The following is a 17,796-nucleotide window of genomic DNA, read 5'->3' on the forward strand; positions in this document are numbered from 1 at the left end:
AGGGTCCCCGCTGTATGGTGGCCAGGGCACGAAGCCTTGGTGGGATGTAGAGGGGGCACTCCCAACAAAGGTGGTTTAGATCAGCACGACATGTGCACATGGAGCAGAACCCACTTACGGGTGGTGGTGTGCCACCCTTGTGGAAACGGTTCAACAAGTGAGGAGTAAGGAGGGTGCTTGTCTGGATTCTCCGAAGCAAGACTGACTCTCGCCGTGTGAATACCTTCGGTGGAAGTGACATAGAGAGTGGATTGCCCACTGCTGCGAGGTAGGCGGCACGTCGTTGTTTGGTCGCATGCTTGTCTGCCATTGGGTCTGCTACCTCAGGTGTGGTAGCTAAGAGAGGATAAGGATTATCGGAGGCTCTGGCTAGCGCGGTAGAGAGATGAGCGCGTGCCAGTCTATGAGCCTTCTCGTTTCCGGGGATACCGCAGTGCGCGCAGGGACCCAGTGAATGGTGACATCATGACCGCATTCGCGGAGCAGGCGTGCCTGGTGCCGGATGTTCTGCAGTACGGGATCTGTGTAAATAATATTAGCACATGCCCGATGGGCAGCCTGGGAATCTGTGTACACATGATGGTGAACAGGGTCAGTTTGAGATGAAGTTGCGAGGGCCCACTCCAAATAATCTAGGATGGTCATTAGCTCAGCGCGGGTGCTGGACATTGCTTCTGCTGATATATGATGGTGACGGTTCTGATTTTCATTTGTCTGGGCGTACCACGCAGTCGCATAACAGGTGTTACTAACGTCGTCTGCAGGCAGTGCAGCGTCCGTGTATACGATGTGTTCAGTCAAGGAGAGTGAACTCGTAGCCTTAGCATGCCTCTTGGCATATGCAAGGCGCCGCATTCGCTGAGTAGGGCCCATATTGAGAGGAAGTGGGGTCTGAAGGTCCTCCAGATGAATTGAAGCACACCTACGCCTCGTTGGAGAAGGGGCGTCCCCTAGCTTTGGATCGGCTCCTGGATCTTGAGCGGCTTCTGATTCTGGAATGACTCCTGGAATGGGAGCGACACTTGGATCGAGGGTGTCTATCCGCCGCTGTTTTCAAGTTGATGGGTGGGCTGCCAATTTGTTGTACTCTTGTTTCCTCATTGGCTCATTCCCTTCTTAGCCTTCTGACCACGTATGGTATCTGGAAACGTTGCTTGCAGGCTTCATCAGCCGTCAGGTTTGGTGCTCTGCATGGTCCACATTTCGGTGAGCATTGGTGTGACTCCTCTCGGTTGGTTGTACCACATCCTCTGCATGTTGATTCTTTGTGGGTCGGACACACATCCGCTCGATGGCCCAGCTTGCCACATGCGTAGCAAACGTCTACTTGCTTGCGTTAGAAAAAGGATCTCACCAGGGTCGGGACGTACCTTACGATGTTTGTTACTTTACATTTGGTACTTTAGTTTGGTGCGCTGTTGCTTTGCATATGGTGCCGAGTTACGCAAAATCTTGCAAAAGTGATCATATCTTGGAAAGCAATTGACCGAAAGTACTGCTCCACGGCAGTGCTGCCACTGCTGATCGATCAGGGTGTCTACCAACTGGGAAAACCGAGAATTCTCAGTGATTTTGAGTAGTCTTGAAAAGCTCAGGGAAAACTTGGGGAATTTGTGCCTCTATCAGGGAAAATTGGGCTGTAATTTTATTGAAAGGATCGAAAGTCGCGGTATTGCTGGCTCGAGTAACAGACAAGAATTGTAATGAATCGTCTTTGACGTCCTGTCCTCGGCTGGAGAGTTGCCAGTGTACAGTCAATGACCGACTTTCCATATTCCCGATAATTTGGATGGCTTCGCGGCACCACCACGTACCCCATAGAGTCAATGTATCAGAACGTCTGAAATTTCAGACGCAAGAACTTTACGCTGTCCGATTTTCCGGACGTTTTGCCGTGACTGCAGGTCCGAAACGGCATTAATCAAAGCCACCACTGCTGCCATTTTGATTACCTCGCCGCCTTGAACCGGTAGTCTCGCTTGCAGATCCGCTGGCAGCCATGGGCATCTTGCGCTGGAGTTTGAGGTATAGTAGCGGCGCCTGGTGGCAGCGCGCAAAGCGTTATCTGGGTAGTATCAGCTTGAGTAGTATTGAACCCTGGCTGTGGCGAAGCACGTTTCTAGCCCGACTTTTGCATCGATTCGCACTTTTTTCTGCGCTGTTGCAAGTGCGAAAAGGCTCATCACTTCTCACAGACCACGCCGACCACAGTGCGAGCTAGCCGCAGCCTATAGTTTAACGAAAACAGACTCTCCGTGAGACGTAATTCTGGAAGCAGAAGGAATCTCCTACGCCGATCCAGAGAGACCTAGCTCAGCTTTGAAAAAGCGTCTCCGTCGTTACTGCTGCATCATGGACTGCCATGAACAAGAAGGCCTGAATCCCAGCATCAGATTCTTATCCTTTGCACGTATGGTCACGCAAACGATGGCGTGTTCGAACGATCGTGTTCGTCCATTCCGGGGTAGGCCTCGCTAGACGATCTCGCAGAAGCGTGGATCGGCGCACGCCAGAATGTCTGCGCCGCTTGTCGACCCCGAGCCAAACAGAAAGAGCCTACTCCCTGTCGCGCCCGACCAATCCCACTGACTCTCTCGTGCCATCGCTCTCTCGCACTACACTTGCGCCATCTCTCGCAATGCGCTTCAACCAGACCGACTGCTGTCGCCACCAAGCCATGCGGAGAAGCCGGATTACAGAAGACGGGAGCTATGCGAGAAAACAGCATATCAGGGGACGCGTGAGTTGCGCATCCCCATACACTTTAGATCTAGTCTGTCTTCTCTTTACTTCATTTTACTTTCAATCTTCCAGACAGCAAGGGCTAACCTGGTGTAATTCATCCAACCTTAGGTCTACTATATTAGGTTATAGCAGTGATTTATAGCTGGCGTCAGCGAGCGTTACTCAAACCTTGCATTACAAACCTTGCAAGGTCGAAGTACTCCCCAAGATCTTCAAAGCCGTTGCTAAACTTTCAATCCAGGCATTCCAAAGTAGTAAAAAACGGAATTGCCATGTCGTGCCTTAAGTCTTCCCTCACCAAATCCTGCATGCACAAAATGAGCACCAGTTTTAATGCGCAGGTCCAGCGCCTATTAGAAGCAGGTTATCCTAGTGTAGCAGTGGCCACTGTGGCTGAGCGCCTAAAGAAGTCGGTTTCGAGAGGGACGGACGTGATTACAGAAAGTAGTAATAGCAAAAAAAGAGTAGTGGTTATTCCGTATATTCATTCAGTGTCGCACAGGCTTAAAAAAGTTGCAAGTAGATATGATGTTAATGTTGCTTCCACTGTTCCCAATAAGCTAGGTAAGATAAGCGCTGCCGTATACAGAATAAAAAGGAGTGGGTAAAAGGAAAAAAACGAAGATATTTGTCCAGTGAAGCACAATAAGAACAACAGTTTTACTGACTGTCGTATGGGTGTGGTTTATAAAATTCCCCTTAGCTGTGGCCAGTTCTACGTAGGGCAAACGGAGCGGTGTATCAATCAGAGGCTAATGGAACATAAAAGGTCGTTAACCGGTGGATCGCCTTCTAATCATTCGCTACATTGCCGAGATTGTAACTGCACGCCTGAGTTAGACGAATGCGTGATATTGTACAGGCATAAGAATGAAGATATGCGTCTTATGGTAGAGTCATGGCATATCTATAATGGTGGAAGTGCGTGCGTGAGTCAGCCTTCGATTACTTAACATAAGGAAGAGATTAAGTGCCTTAACAGTTATCTCTCACGTAGACCGGCACATGTACCCGACTGACACGTGGTGTTACCATTCCTGAGCATGCGCAGATGAGTTTTGTGTCTTCTTTCTTTTTTTGCCTCAGTGCTCCCTTCAGTTGATAGTCGGCGTTCGTGTTGTCCACTTCTCTACTCTTGTGTCCTGTCTGCACGTCTCACTTCTTTTTTGCATAATGAATCCTTACCAACTAGCTCAGCTTTCTGTCGTTCTTAGTGAACGCATTGCAGCTAGCCCGTGTTCGCTCCGTCTCTCCGTCATATGCTTGGGTGGCAGCTCAAAACCGATATGTGTCCGAACTGCAGGCCGTTGATGTAAGAATGCATTGGTTGAGTAATAGGCACACGTACATTATACACACATACAATGGCTTATTTCTCTCATGATCGCGACCAATGTTGTTTTTCGTGTGAAACTTTTCGCTGGTAACAGGTGGCATGCATTTTCATATGCCAGCCGTGTCCCCAGCTCCTTAGGGTCAAAATGAGAAGCACCATCAGCCATGACAAACTTTCTGAAATCGAAGCCCAAGCAGGTCGGTACGAAATTTTATGCGCATGAGACGTACCCAATATCCTGCTTTTTCATGTCTTGTGAAGTGGTGACACAACGCCAACTCAGTGTCGCCGGTGGGGGCATGATTGCTGCGAGCAGGGATTCTGGAGCTATCACTTTCGAGGATACAATCAGTTACGCACAATTTCGCGTCTTGTCATCTGCCGTGTCGGAGGCCATCTGTTGCACTGCGCAAGGCGAGGTTGGCCCAGTGCGCGTCCTGCGCCGAGTCGCGCGAAATTGCGTGAAAGTGATCGTATCCCTGAATGCAACTATATATTTTCAAGCTGGCAACGCATAAATGGGCAGACTACGCCGAGCGCGCGCCGGACTCACTGAGCACTGCCATGCTGGTAGCATGTTTACATTCGGCCAGCTGTCCCGGCGTTCGATTTTGCAAACTTCAGGCAGGTTCAGGTTGTCTTGGGATACCAGCCCACGTGACTTCCTATCAGGACTGTAACTAGCTGGCTGTCAGCGTGCTGCCACAACTCCGAAAATCGAAGAGGCCCAGTGTCAGTGCTCTGCTGACAAACGAGACTGCCTGTCTGTCTTGAAGGACAGCCATTCCGAGTCTAAGTTCACTTGAACCCCATTGGATTTCCAACTGCTTTCGTGAGTTGCGGTAGGCCAGAACTGAAACTCTTATCGCAACATTTTTTGCCTTCTTGCGGCTTTTTCCAATGGCATAGTGTATCCTTCACAGTGAGGTTCCTCACTTTGTGTGTCCTTGATTTTATTTGCAGTTCCATCGTTTAAAAAAATATGCTTTATACATACTGTATGTTGTAAATTGCGCTTTCTTTTGTTGGCTTAATATATTTCGCTTTCTTTGGCTCAAAACTTTGTGACCTTTTGTGGTCACGAGCATTTGTTGCAGTAGCACTGAAGCTTGTGCTAGTTGGTGCATGCTTAATCTAGATACTGTGATGCAAAAAAGATGACATGAAGATGCATGGTGCTTGTGGTGTACATTTCGTGTGTTTTCGTGTCCACATCTTTTGCACCATAGCTTCTAGATTAGCCACAAGCATTTATCTATTTTGTGGTTGTTTCCAATTGGGTACTATTTCCCATGTTTTGAATGCCATGTAGAAAGATCAGTTGTGTGAACAAATTCATGTTGACTGATTTATGCACTGAAAAACACACTATTTCTGGACGGGGGGGGGGGGGGGGATTCGCGAAAGCATTAAAATTAGAATGTTGAAACAGTTTTTAACTATTTACACTGCTAATGACTGTTCCTGCAGCTGGTGGTGACTGCCTTGAAGAAGTTCTGCACGCTGCAGCACTGCAACTGCTGGAAATATTTGAAGGTGACCATTGCCAGAGCCATGTTACCGAGCATCAACGTCAGCAGCTCAAAAGGGCCTTTGGCAGCTTCTCTGCTGAACTGGCAAACAAGGCCTGCCTCTTAGTCCACAAAATCTTCTCTTGGCTGCCGCCAGAAACGAGGCAGCTGCTGCTTGAACAGAAATACAGCCTGGAAGACTCATTCCCCGAGGCTGCTGAGTTTGCCCGTCGCATCAAAGTAGGCAGCTTTCAGCCATTTGTGGACGATGAGGTTGATGCGTGCTCCGAGGACGAACTGTTTGTCAAAGACCAGGCCTGCCTGGACATAAGTTATAAGGACCCCGTTGTGACGGAGAGCAAGCCAAAGAGCCGCTATGATGGCCACTGGCTGAGGGCTCAAGTGCAGGCAGCACTGTTGAAAGGCAATAATTTGGGTCTCTCTGTGGAGGAATTGGTCAACATAGTAGCCCCAATGCTCGACTCGCACCGTACCGACAAGGAACTCGAAGGAGAGGTAAGTCATTTGTCAGACTGTTGCATTCGTATATTTCTTGTCCACTTTTGGCAAGTTTCTCACCCTTTTTTCTTCACTGTTTTTGCACCAGGTTGTGTGCATACCTAGAGAAGACAGTTGGGCTAGTTAGTGCGAAGAACACAAGAAGCACACAGGACAGAACATACAGCACAACTAGCATTCTGTCCTGTGTGCTTCTTACTGTCGTTCATTGTCTTTTTCGTGCTAGTTAATGATGTCTGAAGCTGTGTGCATAGATTTGCCTTGGCACTATTTGGTGGGCTGCTGCCTCGAATTCCACCTAACGTTCTATCGTGGTGTCGAACCCATTTCAAGCTGGAAGCATTTTCTTACCTGTACAATGCTGTAGCAACATAAAGCAGTTTTTCCTGTAGTATTAGTGTGCACATTTCCAGTACAATCGACTGCCATTAATTCAACCCTGACAGTACCAGACGCTGATTCATTTGGCAATATTTGCCCGATTCTGACATGCTCCCTCATCAGACACCGGCCCATTTTCTGTGTGTTTAAAGCAGAAAAGTAATTTCGAAATTACATTAAAGCTCCTAAATAAAGTGGTAACCTTTTGCACACCTGATTTTTTAGCAAGAAAAATATAGCAGGCCTAATATCTGATTGGACTGTGCAGACAATTTTCAGACCAGTTGGGTGAATATCATAATTATTCATTGTGTGCTGCCGTTCTCTCTTGAGAATCTTCTTAGAGCAAGCTGAAAATAGCTGTTTTCGACTGGAGATGACGTATTTTCAGTGCACTCCTGGGGTGCTATACTGGACCTTGGTGAATTCTGCCATCTTTTGAGCTCTGATTGGCTCAAAATGCTGTCACTGCAAAATCGGACAATATGATGGAATTTGCCGATGTCAAGTATAGCACCTTTTCTCTCCTAAGCTCTGCCGAGACAGACGTTGCCACTAAAAGATTTGCTACTGAGGTCACCATAGAGGTCAGGCGTGTGTGCTGACCAGTCAAGTTCGAATTGCCCAGCTAAGGCCGATTTTAGGACTAAAATAACTAAAGTTTGGGCTCCTGGAAATGTATGGGCACAGGCCGGGACCTTCGGTCAGGATTGAATTAACCAAAAGCTCGAATTAACCATAATTGAATAAACAGATGTCTACTGTGTTAGTTGCCAATAAAATTTAAGAAATTTGGTGCCATCTCAATTTGTAGATGGCACCTTGGACAGCTACATTTTGACAGTATAAAGCAAACATGTTCTAAATGTACCCAAGTATGCAGCCACAAGCAAGTAGTACAAACTGTAGGCTAATGGCTGGCAATGCCACTGTCACTCTATATGGAGCTGAATGGTAAGTAGGAGGAAGGGCAAATGAGCTGAAAGAACTGATGGTTCATGTTCACATAGTGCTGTAGAATATCAGCTCTCCATGGTCAACATAGTAGCCCCCATGCTGGACTTGCACCATAGGAACTGAAAGGAGAGCTTGCACCTTGACCTGGCCCAGCGTTATACTTTGGCCATGCCACCAATTTACATAGCATGAGATCTGTTCGAAAATCATGCAGTGCATTATTTAAAATGTCATTTCATGAATTTACATGTACATCAGTGTGATCACCTTAAATGTAATCACTGTTGAATACACTGGTTTCACCTCTCCTTCCATTGCAGGAAGCACCCTTAACAGTAATCTCTTATTAAGTGCTTCAGCAGAGAGGTCACTTCTTTTTAAAATTTTTGTGACACCTCCGAAATGCTGGCTCCACAGCAGCAGTTTGCATTTGAGGGGGGGGGGGGGGAGGGCATTGCATGGGAAGAGTGTTCGAGCAAAGTTATGGGATTGTGTGCACCATGCACTATCAATGCAGAGTGTGCAAGGGCATTGTCTTGGCGCCAAATCCAGTGCCCTTTTTCGAGAAATGTGGTCACCTGGGACAAGCCTAATTTTTCAAACACTTCAAAGCATTGGTGTAAGAAGATGCATAATAATTTATCACTTTCATTTGAGGTTTTCTAATCAACAAAAGATGGTTTTCATTGAAACATTTGCTCAGAAGTGAGCAGTCCTGTTACCAACTTTACATAAACCTTTTCTTATTTCCAAATTTTGCCTTCACAATTGTATGAATAAATTACCTTCCTAAACCAAATGCCTTTAATATAAACCAAGTGCTTCTGATAAGTCTTTCGGTGGTCAGTGAATGTGAGAGAATGCACATGATCAATGATCAATGCTTGCACCTTCACGCGAAGAAGAAGAACATCCTGATTTTGCATCGTTGTGGGGTATTCTCGGCCGTCCCGAACATGCCGAACCAACTTGAAGACAGTTCTTTTCATTCAGCGTGCCCTTTCCATTGGCCTATCGTGACATCTGAAATTTCTGCCCCATTCTTACTCAGTTTTACAAGAAATGGGGCACTGATCCTTTAACCTATCTTTTGAAATGGCCAAATGGGCTGCACAAATACGCATGAATTCAGGCTTCTCATACAGCAGTCTAGCTCCTACTGGAAGTCAACAGGGTACTCTCAAGAGGGGCAAGTGTGAGAGCAGTACTCCCACACCCTATCCCATTTCTTTCCTGACTCTGTGTGCACTTTTGGGACAGACCTTGTGTATGTTAGCTGATGTTTGAGTGAACAAATATTGAGGTAAGATGAGGATATCTCTTTTGTGTGTGAAGCTTATTGTGGGAGTAGGCACTTGTGTCAGAAGTAGGAGTGGTGCTTGCTACATGCATGTTTGAAAGCTTTGTATACATCTGCACAATCACTTGCAGCCAAGGAAGTCTGTGAGGTGATGCATGCCTTTATGATTGAAATGCATCAGGGTACACTGAATTCAAGGACGTGCTTCACAACATTGCTGCTGACCGGCAAGCACACAGCCAACCCAATGCATATCCTCCCTACACATGAAAAAGTCTTTCTGGCAAGACTTGTGTGCTCATGTCTCTCCTGATCCCTCCCCCATCACTTTACTGTAGTGGCGGCAGCTGTGCTTAGAAGTTGCAGGTGGCCCTTACACCGGCTGTCAGCTGTACTTGGAACTGGCTGTACTTTCCGCTGGACTCAACATTGTCCCCCTTCCAGTGATGAAAGTAGATGCTGGCCACCTAGTATGGACTTGTCTAGCATTACAAGTGGCACATTTTTGTCTCCTCCAGCCAGCTGTCCTACTCTAACATGGCACGTCTAGCCATGATTGTGGGGTACACGACATCACATACTACAAAACAGTCCTTGAATTTATACAAAACGCCTATGACACCTACCAAACATTGTTCCTTATGCAAAGCCATCACCAAAAGATTGGGCATGTGACAGTGGTCAATTTCTATTTAGAATTTGTTCCTGTTGGTGGCTGTTTTCATTTTTCAGATGTATGAAATTTTCGGTGCCGAGTTTCTTGGTGTGATTCATAATATCCTCGACCATCGTAAAGAGCTTGTGAAGGCCATGAATGCTGATGCATTAAACATGGCAGAACCTTTCCCTGATGTTGTGCCTGTCTTCAAGAACCAGCCTGCAAAGCCCACATACGGTTGCCAAGTCACTATTCAGGTAAAAAACACAAAAGTGCACTGCTTACATTTTTCTGCATTATCCAATGCATCACTCTATTACTCTTGGAGCTGAGACAACATATTTTTTTGCTTGCGAGTGTCACAAACCATGCTTTCTTTTGTAGGTCAGAAAGAACACTGCTGTTTAACCCTTTCAGGTGCTAACTGATTCTGTTGATTTAAAACTTACTTCAACCGCATTTCCTACATGTTAAGAATCATAAAAAGTACAGCTGCAAAATAGATTAAGAATTTTCAATACTTTAGTCTGTTTTGTCATGCTTAGACACTGTAGACTCCACGTGAAAACTCATACAGGAACATCAAGTATGAGAACATCAATTATTTCATGTCTAGCAGGCTTGAAAAGCGCCTAACCAGTCACGTGAAAATTGTGCCTGGTGCAACGAATTGTGAAAAACAATGATGGAAGTAAACCCGCTGCATACGACATACTCACATTGAGTAAAAATACCCAACCGTCTACATTCCCACTCATTTTACTAAAGCTTCTTGCACATGTTATTCATACTTGCATCACAGTTCCAATCAGAAGTGTTTTCAGATCTATGTGACACATTTTAAATGCCATTGCTTTCATCAGTGCCATTGCTGTTGATGCATAACCTTGGCGTACTCAATTGTGTACACAGTGCCTGAAAGGGTTAAAGTGTTTATTGCTCTGTAAGTAATGTCAGCAGCAGATCTTCATTAAGAGTACACTTCTGAAATTTTCTTGCCCTGACTGTTTTGCAACATAGTTTTGTTGTCCATTTCAGTCGGAACAAGAGAAGAGTCTCATGAAAAAAATTCAGAAAGAGGAAAAAAGGATTGGACGTGATCGTACGAAGAACAACACCAAGGAGCAAGATGATGACATGCAGTTGAATGTTGAATTTCTTCGTAGGCAAAAGCAAGTACAGTTATACTTCAATTTAATGAACTTTAATGTAACGAAATTCTCGATATAACGAAGTATTTACCTTTTCACATCCTCTTGTCCATAGAACACCATGTATTTAGAACCTCAATAGAACAAAGTGTGTTTGTATATTAAATTTCGCTTCTGCTGCAAAGGAATGCCGAGACAATAAATAGAAACGTCCAAGTACGCCGATTGAGTTACAAGCAGCTGCTTGCAAACACACCTCTCAAACTGCACGCAGCGCGACAAGAGCGACTGCCACAGTGGAGCTGCATCATGTTCCGTACACAGTTCAAGTGCGATAAGATCCTATCGTGGCCTATGCACTTTGTGCTTTAGGTGGGAGTGAAAGTTTTCTTTCAGCTGTGTCTTTTTTCACAATTTCATTAACTCGTCTCATTCAAAGCACGAAGTCCTGTGAAAAGCAGGGCTGGCCTCTTTGATTTCATTAAAGCCTTTCTCTCTCATCTACCTTGCCTTCTGCCTTTCTGCTGTGTTTTCTATCCTTGCTTCTAGTGTCGTTTCCACAATGTGGTTAACTAACTTGCACAAAAGAAAGTTCTATCAGCTGAATAGCAACCAATTCATTTTAAGTTCTGAGAAGGAGTAGTAAATGTTATGTGTACATGTAAGCCAGTGCAAAAACCATGTGAAGCTGCTGTTTCTACTTTTGTCCTTTGCAAACAAGCTAAAAAGCAAATGATGCATAGCATTGTAATAGGCACAGGGTTCTCTCTTGTGATCCGGCATGTGCTGTAGCATTCCAATCACGAGAGCTCTACCAAACCAGTCATCAAGATACAATAGTCTTATCTATACCGAAAATGGTGTTTTAGAAGCACAATTTTTTGAGTGGGACTATTTCTTTAGTCGTGGAGGCAATTGGCTGTTGCACTTCGGTCATCTGGGTGGGGCCTCTCCTGTCTTCTAAAGTTGTATAATGACTATAGGTGTTGCTTTGGTATGTAATACTCTACTAGTACAAAAAAAAAAAAAAATGTTTCTCTGTAGAACAACAGTTATGCACCACTAGCATCTGTACCAAGAATTGCTTCCACAATCATTCACCCTTGTCATTTACATGTGGCAGTATTCTAAATGCAAAGGAATATTAGCCATGTCTAACATCTTCGCAGCAACAATAACAGCACACCTGTCCCAGCACAGTTGTTGCAAGATTGCACACGCAGCCAAGTCCGTGCTGATATTGTTCGTTGTAGCACAGTCATACGGGCTGGGGCCATTTTGGTAGTTCCCACCATGTACCAGTTTTCTTCCACACATGTAATCCAACAATTCAGCTGCTATGATGGCACAGCAGAGTTTGAAGACATTGCTCACAGCAGTATGGCACCATCTGGACCAAAGTGACCTTGTCTTTCATTCATGTGTGTGGAGCGTCATGAAAAAGCACACATAATAGCAAGGTAGCCATTGTTGCATCATTTCTATCAATAAGACAAAAATATAGTGAATTCAAGCACTGGAATGCTCTAGGCAATTGTACAAAGCCACATGTGACAAAGAGAGTCCCGCCTGTTGGCACCCCCCGGTGATGGAAAAAATAAAAATAAATGTGGAGACAGGGAGTTGGAGGAGGTAGTGAGGGCATCATGAGGCATCCTCCTGTTGAGTGGTAGCACTAGTATATTATGTCTGCCATGGAAGCACCGGAGCAACTGGAGCCAGGTGTTATTGTGCAATACATGAACACGCTAAGTCATGTTCAAATAAATGTACAACCTGATATGCAGGTATGGAGTCCCTGGTCATGTTCATGGTATCCACCTTGGTGATGCCATTTTGTGGTGGTACTTCTTAGCATACGCAGTAGCCTGAACATCGAACATGATCACGTTTAGACCATTCATTTCGTGCGAATCCCGTTTCACCAGAAGTTCTTTTCTGGACATTATCAAAGTCCACTGTTTATTGTGAAGTTTGGTAGTGGCGGCATTTTTAGCCAATCAGAGAGGCCGTTGCAGCCTTCTGGGCCTTTCTGATTGGTTCAAAATGCCGTCGTTAAAAATGTGATAATATGTCAAAAGTCAGCAATGTCCAGACTAGTACCACAGATGTTTCTGGCCATATTCTTGTGTTACTTATGAAGCCAGAAAGTTTTGATTCAACAAAATTATTTGTTTGGCTTTAACAGCATTAAGATTTGCTGAAAGCCTTGACCAACAATTTTACATTAGTTAATGATGCTGCTTGGTGTGTGCTTACACTGCATTAACAGTGGCTGTGGCACCAGTGCTGTAAGTTGTGCATCAACCAAGGAAGGCTTTGAGACAGTAATTATGTGCACATAGCTGATGATAACCACTGTGACATGTAAGAAAATTGATTGCATAAAGAAAGGCAAATTCTATGAGATTGTACACAAGGACGTTGCATGGGAATGTTAGACACCTTTTCCCCTTTCAGAGCACAGGGTAAATAAGATTGGTTTTAATTACGTCTTTTTTTATTTTTAACGCACTGGTAGTGTGATTAGGGCCTGGTCTGAACTGTGAGCGTTTTCTTTCACTGACTATTTTGCAGGCATGCTGAACTGAATGCCGAACTTATGACTGCCAAGGCTACACCATTGCTTGCTAGGAGACCACAAGCACATATAGAGAGATATCCCAATGTTTACGACTCCTTTGCTGAGGCCAAAAAGTCAGCTGCCTTCATAGCAGGAGCCAAGGTTGGATTTTCTTTTTACCATTGATGGTGAAGACCTTCAACTAGTGATTGTATCTTAGTGTTTTGCAGTAAAAGCTCATTAATTCATACCTTGCGGGACAAACAACAAATCGTCAGATTATAGAACTATAAAAAAAAGACTGAAAAGTGTTTGCCATACCAAATTTATTTGGTGAAAAACAAGCAATGCTTGTTTGCTTTCTTGATTAAAAGGACACTAAAGCGAAACAACAAATCAGTTTAGACTAATAAAGCATTGTTTGAGAGCACTGCAGGCAGTCATATCAAAATAATAGTTTGATTACTAGATGAGAAAATAAAGGTCGAAGTATCAGTATTTGAATTTCGCGCTGAAACCCCAACGCTGGTACATCAGTGTGACGTCAGGGATTCCAAAGTATGTTTTCGCATTTGGGCTGCGTTGGCTGAGTAAAGATTCCTGAAACTTGCCATTAATATTTGGTTATTTCGATAAGGGCGAAATGCGAAAACACCTGTGTACTTAGATTTAGGTGCACGTTAAAGAACCTCAGGTGGTCGAAATTTCCGGAGTCCTCCACTACAGCGTGCCTCATAATCAGAAAGTGGTTTTGGCACGTAAAACCCCATATTTAAATTAATTAATTGGTTCTCTTAGAACACAATGTAGTCTGTCTGTACCGCTATATAATTAAGTAGGCCCTAGAAGATGCCATCAAAATCTATGACGTCACAGCGACCAGGTGCGGGAGCTTCAAGGAGGCGTCGCCACCCATCTTTCGTTCTTGTGCTTTTTCTGGCTTACCAAGTGTCTTATTGTAGTAAGAGAGGTGTTTTTGGTGTCCTAGAGAGGGAATTTACTGATGCAGAAGAAATAATTTTCCTCTTTAGTGTCCCTTTAACCTCGCATTGCGGAAGCAGTATTTATATTATGTGCTTTCACTCTTCTTTCTGATGCATGCATTGCCGGGAATACTATACAGTCGACTTCTGTTAACTTGATCTTGATGGGTGAAAAAAAAATGATATTATCCAGTGTGCCGAATGAAAGGAACACGCATAATGCAGTCAACTTCTGCTTTTTTGGACTCCCTAGGGGCCGCGAGAATGTCCGAAAAATCGATGAGTCTGAAAAAATGAAGGCATGCGCTTTACTGCCCCCAAGGGCTGAAATCAGCAGGCATGACTGAATTAATAATGTGGAAGCTTGGGCGAGTTGGTGATTCAATATCGACATGTTTGTACAGCGCAAAAGACGAGGACTGAAGGAAGAACACAACACAGGCGCTGACTTCAACTGATCTTTATTTGCGAAATTGCCAGAACTATATACATGAGCAAAGTAATTGAAAAACAACTTTTGCATTGAGTCGCATGTGAAACCCTTATTTCATCACAGCCAGATACAGTGAAACCTCGTTAAACCGTAGTCGGCCGGAGCTCGGAAAAAGTACGTACTAAACGGTAGTACTGTTTAAGCGAAATAGCATGAGATCGCCCACTTACCTGTCGAAAACCGAACTCAGAGAGAGTGCAATGAAAGGAGAAAAAACATGCAGTATTTATTCACTTCGCGAGACGTAAGTGTTATTTTCGTTTGATGTCGCGGCGGCCTAGCACGACGACAGCGGCCTCAAACTTACTGAAGCTGCGTGCCAGCTTCTGAGCCGGCCCCCCTCCTCTCGGCAAACACTCGCACGGCAGATTCCTCGTTGGCGTTATGATTCTCCGTGCACGCGCGCAGTAGTGCTGCATAAGTCCCGGGGCGCCTTTTTCATTGCCGGGTGCCGGAGTTCGGAAAACTTTTTGTTTGGAATAGTTACGTTATCGCGCCCCTGTTTTCCTTGCGACGATCGCATTCATGAGGCTGACGTAACGCGCAGCTTCTGCCACTGTTGGGCCTGAATAGCCCGTGCTGTCGCTTTCCGTGTCGTCCTCATCACTGTCGCTAGTTGACACTTAGGCAACAACAGCGGCAACGATGGTGAAAAGTCGAACCTCGTAGCCGACATCTCTTCGCGGTCGCAGCAGCGCTGCCGAGCAACTTCGCATTCCAAATGCCACACACTGTAGTCAACAGCAGATCCATGTCGCGGGCCAGCGCCGACTTCTTCGTGTCACGTTCGGTAGCACGGACGATGTCTAACTTTTCTTCTATGCTGAGCACCCGGCGTCTTTTTTATCCTAGCTTCGGCATGACACGAGTCCTCGCTTGCACGACGCTACAACGCTCTCTGGCACGGCGTCCATGCGGCGTCGAAATGATGTTGATGTTGATGCGGCTTCACGTGCAAACGCACTGGGCGCTTGGAGGCCGTTGTACCGATTTCTGAGGCTTGTTGTTCTGCCGGGCCGCCCAATGGAGACGACGCACTGCCGTGTTTGCGCGACGAAAAGTGGAAACACTACGTTTTAACCGATGCGTACGCAATAAGCTGGTACGGTTTATGCGGATACAAAATACATTATGTTCAATGGCCGCTGAGTCGGGGAATTGACTTTACTACTTTTAAACCGAAACTACTGTTTAAGCGGGTACGGTTTAACGAGGTTTTACTGTACTTGATTTTGTTTTTTGTGAGGCCCATAGACGGCATGCTGATGCAAAGGTCGCTCAGCCACTGTATCTTGTCAGCCTCTATGATATCACGTGTAAGCTGTTCTCGGTGTTTGGAAATTATGACGCAGTTTTCAAATTCAGGGTCACAATGGCAGTCTTTACAGCGCAAGGTCATCTAGGCATTGTAGAAATGAGTATTATTCAATGCTTGACCCTTGCTGTACTTCCCACGCTTCGAAGCCATCCGCAAGGATGACGTAGGTGGAGTTGGCACCATATCTGGCAGTGGCGAATTTGTTCAAGTAAAACACAGCACCGAGCAGCAGCATGCCTGGCAGCGAACGCCGAAGCAGCTAGGCTTAGCGTCATCGTGGCGGCTATGGCTGCCAGTGGATCAGAGTGTGACGGGGCGAGAGTGCTGGTTTAACGCTGCGGGATAATCAAAATGGTGGTGGTGGTGGCAGGTTTGATTAATGCAGTTTCGAAACTGCAGTCATGGTAAAAAGTCCTGGAAAATCGGAAGGCAAAAGGTTTCAGCATCCCAAATTTTAGACGTCCTTATGCATAACCTCTATGGTGTTTGTGGCAGTGCTGCGAAGGCATCAGAATTATTGGGCCTGTTTGAAAAATTGTTCATTGACTCTAAATGTGTGAGCACACCCCGGCTTCCTTTAATAGTACAGTGAAGCTTTGACATAACGAAACTCGATTTAACGGAATTTGCAATGCAACAAGCAATTTTCATTTCCCGATCTTAGTTCCCTCGAAAACATGTATTTTTTTCTCTCCATATAATGAAGTAATTTGATAACACTGTTTCTACTTAACAAAGTTTCTGGTCATTTCAAACATGTACTTGGAGTTTGTATGGCTGGTAAATCCATCAGAAAACTAAAAATGTCAGCCAAGGCAAAAGTTATTTGCTTTATTTGCAAGCATCCTACTACATGCAAAGCTTGAATGGAAAAAATGCCATCAAAGTGCATGCGCTGGGATGCTGTATGCACGAAACACTGGTGCATGCAATTCGGCCGTGTCAGCGGGCACCCCTTTGTGAGGCTGCGCAGGGCCCCTTCCTGCTTTTGGCCCCAAGTCCAACGCTCCTCTTTCCTCAAGAGCTTTGTCAAAGACGGTTGCACTGCCATGCAGTCTGAAATGAATTGGCGATAAAAATTCACCAATCCCAAAAAGCTTCTCAGTTTGCCGATATCTTTCGGTGATGGGTACTGCAGCGTAGCCTCGATCTTATTGTCACTCAACAGAATTCAGCCGTTTTCCAGCATGTATCCCAATAAGATTATTCTGGTCGCAGCTATATGAGCTTTGTTTGGGCTCAACGTGATACCCGCAGACCTCAGCCTATCAAGGACGTCTCTCTTGCGATGCAAGTACTTCTAAAATGTTTTCGAATAAGACACTATGTCGTACACATATGCTCTCGCATATCTGTACGACATAGTGGACATGGTAGTAGTAGTACATAGTTCATACAATAGTAGTAGTACATAGTAGATATGTTGTCACTTCGCATCTTCTAGAACTTAGTCCGTCAATCTCTGATAAGTAGCAGGAGCTCCGACCAAGCCAAAAGACAATCTCTTGAATTGAAAGAGCACCCTGGTGACAAGTGAACGCTGCTTTCTCTTTATTGCGCCCATCCATATTTCGACCTGAAAGTATCTGCGACTAGCATAGTGTGTCATAAAGTGCTTTGCCCCACCTAGGCTAGACACTAAAGAGGAAATGGAGGGTCCTTCTTTGTAACCCCATTTAGCCTGTGGTAGTGTACACAAAGGCGATAAGTACCATCTTTCCTCGGGACTAGAACTATTGGGAAGCCTCATGCGTTGTTCGAACTTTCCACAATGCCTGTGTCGATGAGTTCGTCTAAGGCGCTGTCCAGTGCCCTCCGCATATCTAAGCTTATTGGCTGAGGGTTACATTTCCATGGTGAAGCCTTGAGTTTTCTTTCTGT

At 45.2% G+C, this 17,796-nt stretch overlaps 1 protein-coding gene across 6 annotated transcripts in view; it reads left to right on the forward strand.

Annotated features, from left to right (window-relative positions):
• The window catches only part of obe (activating signal cointegrator 1 complex subunit obelus), a 465,382-nt gene that overhangs the window by 25,204 nt on the left and 422,382 nt on the right, over positions 1-17,796 (forward strand). For all 6 annotated transcript variants that reach the window (XM_075697239.1, XM_075697242.1, XM_075697241.1 and 3 more), the window contains exons 4-7: positions 5,552-6,108; positions 9,482-9,664; positions 10,446-10,579; positions 13,136-13,283. In XM_075697239.1, the coding sequence (XP_075553354.1) occupies positions 5,552-6,108; positions 9,482-9,664; positions 10,446-10,579; positions 13,136-13,283 (1,022 nt within the window). The remainder of the gene's footprint in view (positions 1-5,551; positions 6,109-9,481; positions 9,665-10,445; positions 10,580-13,135; positions 13,284-17,796) is intronic.

Source organism: Dermacentor variabilis, chromosome 6, assembly GCF_050947875.1.
Source record: "Dermacentor variabilis isolate Ectoservices chromosome 6, ASM5094787v1, whole genome shotgun sequence".
Taxonomy (NCBI): Eukaryota; Metazoa; Arthropoda; class Arachnida; order Ixodida; family Ixodidae; genus Dermacentor; species Dermacentor variabilis.